This window comes from Apostichopus japonicus, chromosome 3 (assembly GCF_037975245.1).
Source record: "Apostichopus japonicus isolate 1M-3 chromosome 3, ASM3797524v1, whole genome shotgun sequence".
Lineage (NCBI taxonomy): Eukaryota > Metazoa > Echinodermata > Holothuroidea > Aspidochirotida > Stichopodidae > Apostichopus > Apostichopus japonicus.
Genome location: NC_092563.1, coordinates 15076128 through 15089031, shown reverse-complemented (window position 1 = coordinate 15089031; position 12904 = coordinate 15076128). Strand labels below are relative to the sequence as shown.

General features: G+C 36.6%; 1 protein-coding gene across 5 annotated transcripts in view; it reads left to right on the top strand.

Moving 5' to 3' along the window:
- The window catches only part of LOC139964506 (1-phosphatidylinositol 4,5-bisphosphate phosphodiesterase gamma-1-like), an 82217-nt gene that overhangs the window by 41006 nt on the left and 28307 nt on the right, over window positions 1-12904 (top strand). For all 5 annotated transcript variants that reach the window (XM_071966125.1, XM_071966150.1, XM_071966141.1 and 2 more), the window contains exons 10-11: window positions 4655-4765; window positions 6372-6487. In XM_071966125.1, the coding sequence (XP_071822226.1) occupies window positions 4655-4765; window positions 6372-6487 (227 nt within the window). The remainder of the gene's footprint in view (window positions 1-4654; window positions 4766-6371; window positions 6488-12904) is intronic.

The following is a 12904-nucleotide window of genomic DNA, read 5'->3' as shown; positions in this document are numbered from 1 at the left end:
GGTGTGTGTTTGTGTGTTTGCACTTGTTTTGTATTCTGACCGAGGACTTAAACAAAAGAATTCCAGGTCGTCGGATGTGATTTCTAAAGAATCACCAAGTCCTCGAAAGAATTCTATTGTCATGGAGTATTGTTAAGGTTAGGGTTTGTGGATTTGAACAATGGAAAAACACCTGTGTGTGTGTGTGTTTTTGTGTGTGACACCTTGGCTACTAGACACCATAACCCAAACGGTAAACGATGGTTGAATTTTATACCCGATATGTGGAACCACGGTATTGAGAACGACAACCCTAAATGATTTGTATTTGAAAGGTCAACGGTGATTTCTTATGATAAAAAGAAAGGTCAAAGTCTGAAGAACCGTGGAAACACAGATAAACACAAATATTCAACAGGCAAAGCATTTATAAAGAAGAACTTCATACTTTGCTGTGTGGACGAACCTAACAGCGTGTACAAGAAACATGTTCATGTTTTTCGAGGTCAAAGACGTCTGTAAACGTCAATAGAAGTTAATTTTGTGAGAAACCAGTGTTTTAAGTTTCTCCGTGTGGCCATCATAAAGTTGTACTCTGCAATCCATGAATTGAACACAAGTTTGCACTATACATTTGTGGAGTGATAGGGGAAAACTAGAAGATCAGGCCTCAAAGTTCAGGCTTGTTTACTTGCTAGATGCTAGGGGATTTAGTTGTCTGCCAGTAGAGAAATGGGCACGGTTTGCACTTTGTTGCCAGTAGACATTACTAACATAAAAACCACGATAACTCGATCAACCATAAAGTAAAGTAAAACTATATTACTCCATAAAAGGAAATTGTGGTACCCGCACCAGTCATAAAAATACATGAATCTAAGAACACGTATACAGATAATGGTAATGAAAGGTAAGATCGCATTAAGAAATGAGAAAACAGTAAAACATTCACAATATGAGGACTAACGACTTAAGTTGCTATTGGAAAGTTGAGTCAAGCTGATTTTAAGGTTATCCTGTACTAGCAAAGTTAACATTTCAGGAAACATGTTGCCAGAATTTTAAAGAAGAATTACAAAATTATGATGTGCCACAGGTGGGTTGGGGGGGGGGGGAGAAAGGGATGTTCCATCTCTCTAATTTACTCAACCATCCCTTTTCTCCATACCACTACTGCATCCATATGTAGACTGTACTCTTTGCTCTCAGTGGCTGTAGGACCAACATCATCATGTTTAGGAGTTTGGTAGCTCTGATATTATTCATATTTTGGCAAGTAACCCCAAATTGACTGTAACTTGAATTTACCCATCTTGGCACAGATCCTTCCCTCTGTGAAGAGAAAAGATTGCTTCATCATAAACCGCCAAATAGCAATTAACCACGGTAAATGTCCAGAAGCTCACCAAGTATTATTTACTAATCGGATAAACATCCAAAGATGTTTTTAAGACTTTCGAAACCCTGTTGCTAGATTGAAAAGACCTTCTTTTAATTTTCTCCCTTTTTTTTTGTTCTGTTTTTTTTTTAACCTCTCCGTCGCGGTTCTGAACCTGTCATGTGTGTAATGTAACGTTGCGACGGACATCTTTTGAATGTCTCTTTGAATGGGTTGATATATCATCTGAGCTTTTTTTAAAACAGCAGCAGCAGCAGATTCATAAACAATTCAATTTGTCAAGCTGGTTTTATGCGGGAGCTTTTGTCACGCTAGAGGTACTTTTGAGGTCAGCTTAAATTTGCTCGATCAATCTTGGTCTGCTAAAAATAAGAAATATATATAAGGGGGGTAAAAATAAATAATGTCAGGGAAAAGTAAGGAAGCTTTGTAATACCTTACATGATTGTGTGTATCATAGATAACATTGGACATGCCAAGACTTTGACTACTCCAGAAGTAATGGGATATATCGGTGGCAGATAATGTGGCACTTTATTGCAATGTGGCACTTTATGGCAAGAAAAAAAATATGGCACACTGTTCATTGAAGACCACATCTCAATATCTTGTTTTATTACTCAAGTTATGGTTAGTTTAAACGTAGACCTATTTTAGCCGGCCGAAACCCCTCGATTCTTACCTGGAGTAGATCAGGGTAGATGACCAGCCTGTGATGTCATAACCGCAAATGTTCTTCGAAAAGCTTTACTTTTGTATCATAATCATCTCGTGGATTTATCGATTGGAACCCGATACAAATTCATCAAAATGCTTCTTTTTTTTTTTTGTGTAGAAATATTATTTTCCTCTATTAATAAGTGTACTTGATATCACAGAAGAATAACAAAGACATATCAAAGACATATCACCCGAATCGCCGTGACGATGAGCAGTTTTTCGGTTTGTTCATTTACACATGTATATAGAAATAATGAGGTAAACGTCATATATAGACAGAAATCGTACAAAGATATTTAAATTACACGATAAATCAAACAAAATTCTTTTCAGGAAATCATTGCTAAAGTTTAATGCAGGGACTTTTTCTTTTTCTGTCTTCGTTGGATTTGTAATGAAATAAAAAAATTAAAAAAAGGAACTTGAGGAAATAACCCACTTTATTGATTAAATTAAATTTTGGTGACTCCCTCGGGTTCATGAAAGATACTGGTCGGAAATATGGCTCGTTTTGTCCAACTTATTTTGCAGATCCCTGCTCGGTGGGTAAACACAGAAAGTGTCGTGGTTTTAAGTCGTGACTGGTCTCGATACCGACTTGAAAAATCATCCATGCAACTAAACCTCTCCATCAAAGTCGTTTAAGTAAACAAACAACTAAAAATAAGATCTCTTTCAATTTGCAGACAAATTGTCGGTAAAACCGGTAGTAATATTTGCACTGTAAATTGCTCAAGGAAGGAAAGCGTTTAAAAGAGACAATGGTGCCCACACGTACGAGCCTCGTTTTTAGGATATAGACGTAATTTGTGTGTGGTATTAGGAGATTTGATGAAATCAAAACATCAAACTGCGAAGAAAACTAAATCAAATTGGATTTACTTTTGAACTACTGTTTCTGAATATAAGCAAAACTATAAGCATCCAGTACAGTACCTCTTTGCAATCAGGGGTCTGTTGAACATCATCAGCATGTGTTTATCATTTTTAGTTGAAGAAAAAACATTTGCAAGTGGCAATCAGGGGTCACCAGACTGTCAAGCGAGCGAGCGAGGGAAGGAACAAGCGTCGTAAATCTTTCTCTTTTCAGAACCAATGTTGAAACCTCAGCTTGCGTCTCATTAACAGTCTGAATGAGTAATAAGTGTAAAATAAACCTCTCAAAAGTAATGACCGTTGAAATTTAGGAAAGGTAAAACCTTACTGCCATACCTTGATATAATAAGGAAAAACAAACAGTTTTGTCACATTTATTGCTCAGAAAAACTTGGGTTTTTTTTTATGGAAAGTTGTTCAAACAGAAGCAAAGTGTTGAATAAACAGAACCTCTTATGATAGAACTTCAAAGAGTTCTATTACGTCCATTCCTTGTTGGAATTGGTTTCAGCGAGTGTCCCCAATAACATCAATGTAGAAATACTACAGTGGTAAAAATCAATTTGCTGAGTTGAAGGGCTATTGTAATCTATTTCTTTGGGAAGAAGGCCGGGTGGGGGGGGGGGGGAGAGTGAGTGGATGGGGGCATAAAGGGGTAGAATGGGTTAGTAATGTGGGTGATATCTTAAACTATTGAAAAGGCAACACAGTCACCCCTTCTGCTGTTTGCTAACTTTATAATTTCTGTACATTTTTATTCCAGATTGATTAAAACTCTGGCAGTACTGTCTAGCAAATATATTGTCAAAATGAAATGTTGTCGTATGCATTTCATAAGTAATTGGTAAATAGCAAAACAAAATTTTCTTAATGTGTGTGTACTTACCAAAACTTCTTTTAGAAATTTAGCAAGCTTTCACAGCCAGTGTAATTAAATTGAGGGGGAGGGGGGGGGGTAATTGGAGGGGCAGACCACACACTTTCCCACAAAATGGATTTCCCTCCTGTCGTATGCATTCAATACTGTATGTAATTGGTAAAAAGCAAAACGAAATTTTCTTTATGTGAGTGTACTTTACCAAAACCTCTTATAGACATTTTGCAAGCTTTCACAGCCAGTGTAATTAAATTGAGGGGAGGGGGGTGAACGACACATTTTCCCACACAATGGATTTCCCTCCTGTGCCCCATCATATGTTACAGAAGTTCCATTATTGAATGGTATTTTCAACAACAAGACACTTTTGAAATTTTTTATTTTTTCATTTTAATTTTTCAACATGTATGTACAAATGATAATTATTAAATCACAAACATGGAAATGTAGGATACATTTTATACCAAAGAAGGGGTCTTTCATATTTATGGAAAGGAGCACTATTGAGATTTTTCACAAGAACTTGCAGGGAACATCCCCTGCTTCCCCCCTCCCCCTACCCCCCAAACCCAGGCATTACAAAACAATTGAATGACCTATATCTAAAGAGATTGTAGGCTAGACTTTTTGCACTCAAATCTTTTTGGGAGCAGCACATCTCTCTTACCTGCTACCTGTCAACTGATGTTTCTGCATATTACACTTACAGAATTGACCAAGTAATATATATTATCCATACATGACCAGTTTTAATGATTCTTTTGTTTAACACTGTCTCTGGTTTCGTTCTCTCTCTCACGAAGGACAACCTGGCCAACGACCCCGATGCGGTGAAGGAACACATAGCGGATTATTTCAGGGGCTCTCTGTTCGGAAAGAGGAAGGAAGATGCATCATACTTCACTATGGAAGAGGTAAGGCTGTCAGAAAGATTTGTAACCAGACTCCATGTTAAATGTCTACAATCAAATGCAGATGTTTCTAGTACTACTTAGTAAATTGAGTCTCGTCTATCCGACATGCTCAGTGATTAACCTCGGCCACGTATCACGATCTTGTGCAAGGTTTACTGCTCCCTCGAAATTGTTAATGTTAATGTCCTTAAATTGCGACTTTATTTTTCCAAGCAAGGTAGTCACGGGCCTTCCTACTGGTTTAGCAGTATGTCTCAGTGCTTCTCTTAAAGCAACCTTTGCTGGATTGATTTCTTGAACCTTTGCTGGATGTTTCTATAGGGGTACTAAATAAAAGTTCATCTCTGTTGCCATGGTGACTCTTTTGCATCATTTTAAGGTGCAGTTTAGGCGGTAATTCATCCGTTCTGTGTGTTGACTCGTTTATGAAACAGAACCTTTGATTTGCTCACATTTTGTTTTTCTTATGCAAAATGGCTAATTCCTGTGGGAAGACAAATTCCTAATATCGTAATTATTATCGTGATTGTAGGGCAACTGACAAAAGTGAAAGAGAGAGAATATTTAGGCCTGTTATGATATTGCATCTGTTTGTGTGTGTGTATAATGGCCTGACGTGTATTACAACTTTCATATGTGATATGTGTCTCTGTCTTTCGTGTGATATTATGAACGCATAATTTTGATGAACTCTTTTGATGACACTGTCATATCTTGAATTGATTTCTTAACTTCCTTAAAAGGTGTTTCTTAGTGTTTGTATGTTTAAGTGCCGTGGTTGGAAACCCTGTATAAACTGTGCGTAGTAAAATTCATGGCTGGTGTCACCTGTTAAGATCAATGAAGTTTAACATTATTCTTGTTTGGTGACATAATTTGTCATATCTTGAATTGATTTCTTTACTTCCTTAGAAGGTGTCTCTAAGTGTTTGTATGTTTAATGCAGTTGGTGGAAACCCTGCGTATAAACTGTACGTAGTAAAATTCATGGCTCGTGTCACCTGTTAAGATCAATGAAGTTTAACATTATTCTTGTTTGGTGACATAATTTGTCATATCTTGAATTGATTTCTTAACTTCCTTAGAAGATGTCTCTCTAAGTGTTTGTATGTTTAATTGCCGTGGTTGGAAACCCTGCGTAAACCGTACGTAGTAAAATTAATGGCTGGTGTCACCAGCTGTTCATGAACTTTCAAATTATTCTTGATCAGGGCAAATTTTAAATGACCTTTCCAGGTTGTCTTCCAGACTACTCCTACTTGCAATTAGGTCGTCCCAACAGCAAAGTTTGGTTGTCCAACAAATAGAGCCATCGTGGTGAATTAAGATAAACAAGAACAAATATGCATGCTAGGTAATGGTCAGATTATGCAACTGCGATTGGAAATATGGTCATCCAAAACTAATTTGGGTGATCTTGGACAACCGATATGACCGTGAAAGATGTGTGCCCTGAAATTGGTTATGAAATGTCTGTCACAGTATGATGTTAGAACGTGGGCTTCAGTCCCGGTGAAAATCTTACGTGTAATAAGTACGTTTATGTAGAATAGTTTAACGGACCAAATTTAACCTTCAAATTCTGTTTAACATTTATTTTCTCCAGTTTGTGGATTACCTGTATTCAAAAAACAACCAGATTTGGGATAGTAATCACGATCAAGTGGTCCACAGCTTGGATCAACCGCTCTGCAATTATTGGATGGCTTCATCTCATAACACGTGAGTAATTTTGCCACGCTTTGATAGGCGTGGAAACTTGTCAGACAAAGTGGGTTGTTTTTATCAACGTTTCAGTAGAAAAAAGAATACGTGAAGATATTTTAGTCCTTGTCAGTATGATGAGTTCAGCTGTTTTTGGAGGACTTATGTGCCTTTTTTTCACCAGAACAGACACATTTTTGTAAATCAACATAGCACCCTTCCCATTAACTATACATTTACCAGAACAGTGGTTCGATGTTTGACGGGTTCGTCTTTGTTGCTATGGTGACAGATATCTGCTTTCGTCCCAAGATTGTATGAAAATTTTATTTCCATATTGGAAATTAAAAAAGAAAAAATTGTGATCAAACCTTATATTTTGACATTTTGTAGGAATTGTTTTTTTTAAATATTATAATAAAAAGGAAAATTGGTTCAGCTTGCTTAATATTAACATTTGTTTCCTAGACTACCTGCAGAATGCACATCTGGGGATGGATGTCTGACAAAGAAATTTCTTGCAAAATTTTTACGTTTTGTCATTTCTGAAAATGAAATGTAAACCGCAGGTTTTTTAGGCGGTACAATATTTATTTAAAGTAAAGAAACCATTCTTACCCTCACAACCGTATCTGGTTCCTGGTTTCCAGACCACAAGGGAGATCTGGAAATCTATTCATTAACTTTTCAAAATGAGATTATAAAAGAGTATTTGTTATGCTTGCATGTCTTATCTATGGTTCACATAGTCGAAAATAATCCAAGATTGTTACGATTTTTGTATGTTAGTATTTGCCAAGTGGGGCGTGTACGTCTGTTCTATCAGCTGTCCCTAGGGCAGTTTAAAGGAATATACTGTCATAATACAGTGGTGTGTAGCAGAATGGGTACATTATAGTTCAGTATTGTATAGTTTGTATTCCATCACAGCCAAACCTACACCACAACAAATCAATCACACAGACACAAAGACATATTATTGTGCCGAAAATTTTGGCACACTTATAGATCCCAATTGATGTAAAAAATCACCTTTGTTTTTACCAAAGAGATGGAACAGTTCTTGTTCCAGACGTGGATGGATAGCAAGCATTGCCAAGCAAACGTCTGGACCGAAAAATATGTAATACTGGAAAAACAAGGCACACATTTTATAACAGCTCTTGCTGGATTCAACTGCCTGTGATGCATTGTATGACTTGACAATATTTGATAAATGCTAATTTGAAAAATTGGAGAGACCTGAAGTGGTGAAGTCTTCAACAGTCTTTACGTATCTGGTGCGAGGGATTGAGTTCGCATAATTAGTCTGGATAAAACAGTAGTCTTATGTAAAGATATGAACATTAAAGATCCATACGCCTGCCCACCCCCCCCCCCCTACAGGTTCAATTTCTGGTTTGATTCGACTGTTTTATGCAGAAAACATGGATGAACTCCATTTGCCCAGTTTCTTGGAAATGGGCAAAACTAAATCCCTTTTTGGGGGCAAAAAGTATATATTGTAAAGATTGTGTGATTATGTGAATGTTAATTTTGTTCCAAGATAACCCTTTACATTCCTATCCTAAAGAGTAGTTTAAACTTTAACGTTTACAAAGGAAACAAACGTGGCAGTAAAACATGTCCGTAAAATTGAGCGTCAAGGCCTGTAAAGAGGTACAGTACCATAACTGTGGTGTATTTAGTGGGAAAGGGAAAGGCCGGGAGTGGGTAGGAAACACGAGTGGGGGGAGGGGGGAAATTTTGTCTCTTCCAGTTGAAGGTCAAATAAAACCGTACATTTAAAATTTCAGTTATCCACTTTTGGCTTGCTTTGACCCATATTCCTGGACAGTTCTTTAATATGTGATATAAAGATGGCCGTCCCTCTAGCCTAAAACCATCATTATTGTTGTATCAATGTTAGATCTGTGTGTTTATTCAGTAAAAAAAATGATTTTGTAGACCAACAAACCTTGGAAACCAACAAATCTTGGAAAGGTTAATCTGGACCTATCAACTGGTAGTGACTGTGCTGTGCACACGATGTCAAAGGGGATGGGCAGTTGGAGGGGATGGGAGAGGGGGGAGGGGATGGATGCAGATATTCCGGTTTTTGGTACTAGGGGTATGAGCCTTTATGGACAGGGTGAAGGCAATAATCAAACTTTTTTTTTTCAAATGAGTGGTGTGGCTATGGGGCACTTTGTCTTACCAAAGAACAAAAAATCAAAGTTTTGACATCAAATGGTACATTTTGATGTCTCTCTCTGAGCCAATAACGGAGGTGGGTAGTGGGGTCACGACCCCACCTCAACTCCCTTTGAATATGCTACAGGGTAGTGAACTTTTCTAGTTTGTAAACTGCTGTTACTTGTGATTGATTATGGTTTAACCTTTAGAGAAGTGCTTTAATGACCTAACTGTGAAAAACTAAACAGTAAGGAAATAGAAACAGAGAAGTCCTGTGAAAACAATTTTAAGTTTAGTATTTTGGATGACAATGTAATTTTAGACTTACTGCAAGCCATTTTATCGTACATCTCATTCAGAATTGATAATAGCATGACAGCATTTACAGAGAAGAATTCCAATGTTGAGATGCTCTCTTATGCAGCACAACAAAGTTCTATCATTTGTGTAATTCATTACCGCAACGTTTGATAGTCGTGTCGGAAGTTGTTATTTTCACTCCTTCGAGAACGATGATCCAAGGTACCGTCAGTAAAAAACGACCCAAAAGTTCAACTTGAGCTGTGCAAAATACTTGGAGAAGTATAAACAACAACAACAGAATCAGACAAGAAAGCACATTGATTATGCAAATGAAACTAAAACAATAGAATAGTCACTTTAGACAATAAAGTATGTTATCGAACTCTTATTGAACTCAGGCTGTTTTTAGAATATGCTTTGCCAACAGTTGTCCATTTCATGCTGTTCCAAGACATTGCATGTTTAGTCTCAACACAGGAGTTTCGAGAAGGAAATAGCCTGCTGCACTCGGCAGATCAAATGTTGTTGACATAGGGATTGTCGTTACATCCTGGTTACAGGGTAAAAATGGCTGTGTGGTTAAGTTTTGATAATGTAATGGGAGCTGATATTTTGTCCCATCGGATAGAATCGAAGCCAATCTTTGAGGAAGGTGCTCTCCAGCAATTCCAGAATGTATATATATATTTTTTTCTTTACGGAAATGTTAATTGTGTGGTTAAAATTTTGACTTTCTTTTCAATCACAACTTATATGCGGTTGAATGTAGGATCAAGTAACTGCGTTCTTGGCCAAAACTCATTTGTATAAGTCCTTGGTTGTTTGATTCCTTGCTGAAGGCCAAAAAAGATCTACATACATAATAAGTACATTAGTCTCTGTGTGAAGCCATTTATGGTTTACAGAAGAACTCACCATGCCTGGTTGGATAAATTTCAAACGTTACATAGATTCCCCATTAGTAAGATCGCCACTGCTTTGGCTACAACGAGTACTAGTAGTTAGGTTGTGGCCTCCTAGTGCTTTTGTTGGAGGATAAAAGTCATTTGAGGTCACCAATGGTCAAAATCTGAAACCTTCTAATTCAGTAAATTCACTTTTTGGTGAATTTTATACTTTATATTGTATAGATACCTTTCAGTTGAGGTCCAGGTTGCTATTGTGTTTAACAGGTCAAAGGTCATTTTAATTTAATATCAGTTTCAGAAACCGGACAACTCACGAAAGTTCACTTGTTTTGGTGAATCTCATATTTGGTACGTCGATAGCAGTTTAGTTAGTTCTCTGTTGATATCATGTTCATTTGTTAGAAATTTCAACTGCTGTTAAGTTTGTAAAGGTGCAAATGATACCGTATTGTATGTACTATAGGTCTGTATCAATTGCAAAAATTGCCCCCCCCCCAAAAAAAAATTTGACAAATATTTCTTGTTTATAGCCAAAATCATATCACAGAGGAGGAAAGAGGATATCTTATTTATGTGATGTCTTCCAATTTTTCTGTGACCATTACATATGATTAGTTACTCTGCGACGCTTCAACAATTTCCATCTGATTTTTCGCCTGTCGAACGAGGGTCAGGAACTCTGAATTCATAAGCCTCAGTTGCCCTTTTATAAGTAATTAGTAACCTGTACAGGGTGGAAAGCTCTGAGCTTGGCATTAAAAACAAATTTTGGTTAAAAAGTCACCCACTGCCTGTTTTACAACACCTGTCCACCTCAGTATATATGCCAATGACCTCATGTCAGTTTTACTTTTGAATCATTGGGAGGGCGGGGGGGGGAGGGGGGTGGTGTAAAACAGTGAGAAACAATTGGAAAAAACATTAACCTTTAGATGTAATGCGGAAAGATTTTAACAAACTTTAAAGTTAAAAATAAACTACAAGTCAACTCATACCACTTACATGTACAACAAAGGTTCATATACTGCCATTTGAATAAAGCTTCCTGCTGCAGCCCTGGAGTAGATTTATAACAAATTTCTCAAAACTGGTTTATAAACAGACAATTGATAATATGTTCCTGTTAGAGAGATGTTGGGTTCTATTTTCAATGTTTCATTTGATTCTTCTTTTGAAAAGAGGGTTGAGGCGGTTGTGGGGATGGGAGGGCATGGAATAGTACAAAGAAAATTCTATATAATATTTGAAAGAAAGGAGATAATATTTACTTTGATTTTATAAGCACCTTTTTTAGAGGTGTTTTGGTTTTCATTGATGGACTGTATGACATTCAATCATTCAGTCACTCAACTCGTCGTTATCGAACAAGCGACAGAAATGCGGCAGTTGTCACTACAATCTTCTTCTTCTTTTTTTTTTATTATATTAAATATATTTGTTTTACTTGACAGCATTTCAATATTTGAAGATAATTGCAAAAAGATGTAGTGCCCTTTTGTTTTTCCATTGTGTTTATTTTATATTTGACTTGCCCCGTACTTTACCTTTGATGCTGCGCTTTTTTTTTCTTTTATTTTATTGCCCCAATTTTCAGCTCCAGTTATTGATCTTTGATATTTAGTGGGAACTTAATCGATCTTCTGTCGAGATCTTTTAAGAAACCAAGTTGTAAACTGTTATGAAAGAAGACCGAACAAATTTGATCAGAAAGATTCTTTTGGGAGTACAAGGATCTTCTGAAGTGATTGAGTGCAATGATAATAACCCTACATGTTCTATAAAGCCCCTGTGGTTGGGAAAAGCCTTCAACCCCCCCCCCTCATTATTAAAATGCCCGACCTGGTCCTCTTAATCTATAAACAGTTTAAAAGTCATCAGCATTGCCCCTAGATATGTGAGAATATCAAAAAGCGTCAACTCACTTTCGTACTTTCACCCCAAAATTGTTTTTTTTTTTACCGCCGCCCACGAAGAATGTGTAGAAAATCCTGGAAGTACTGTATAATTTTATACTCTGGAAATAATTTTAGAGGTTCAAAACCATCCAGGAAAGTATTTTTTCATGAGTATGAGAAATTCAAGAATAAATTGCCAATTAAAAACAACATTTTTTTTCAGTAGATTGCATACAGGATGTTTTAATACACTGTTGTTTTTTTGGTGCTAATTTTGGTATTTTGTAATAAATTTTTATGCTCTTTTCCATTTATGTATTTTACACTTTACTGTTCCATATCGTTTTGAGCATGCACAGAGAATATCAGAAAAAATATCTTCTAGAAGTCCTTGGTTGCTCATTAAATGTCAAAATGAACGTATCTATACCGTTGATGGAACATTTTTCTTATTCAGTCTATCCCCCCTCCCCCGATTTGCCTCTCGGCATCCGAGAGAGTAATTTGAAATGTGGTTTTGTAATAAATGAAGTTTTGTCGAGAATCGAGAGCTAATCTTGAATTAAGCTACTGTAGACATTTCAAGGGTACATTGAATTGAATTTGACTGTTTTAGTAAAATTAAAAATCCCATGGGATATTACCTGCTCGATATGTTATTTACCGATTGTGGACATTTTTAAAAAGGGCAGAGGAACTATGAGAATAAATGTCTCATTTGATTTTATCATTGATGTTATCATTGATTTTATCATTGGATTTATCATTGATTTTAATCATTTCGTACGTAGAGAAAACTGTCATTCGTGTGATAGGTGACGTTCATAAAAGGTCTCTCGGGATGAAAAAAAGAGAAGAATCCCAGCTGCTCTGTATTTGGACTATGTTTTTAAACTTCTTTTGCGTATACTGTAGATGTTGTTTAATATTGACAGGGAGATCGACTTCTAGCGAATTTTAGGGAAATTATTTTGTGGTTTTCTTCTCCTTTGTAGACCAAGGGGGATTTAATAGTGGCAACTATTAAAAGTCATTAAAAAAATACATGGGCAGAGGTTGTTCATATTTAGAAGGAAGGGGGGAAAAAAAAAATTGGGGAAAACAAAATTTGGGAAAAAAATGAAGCCACTTTTCTGGGCTTTTTTTCTTCACTA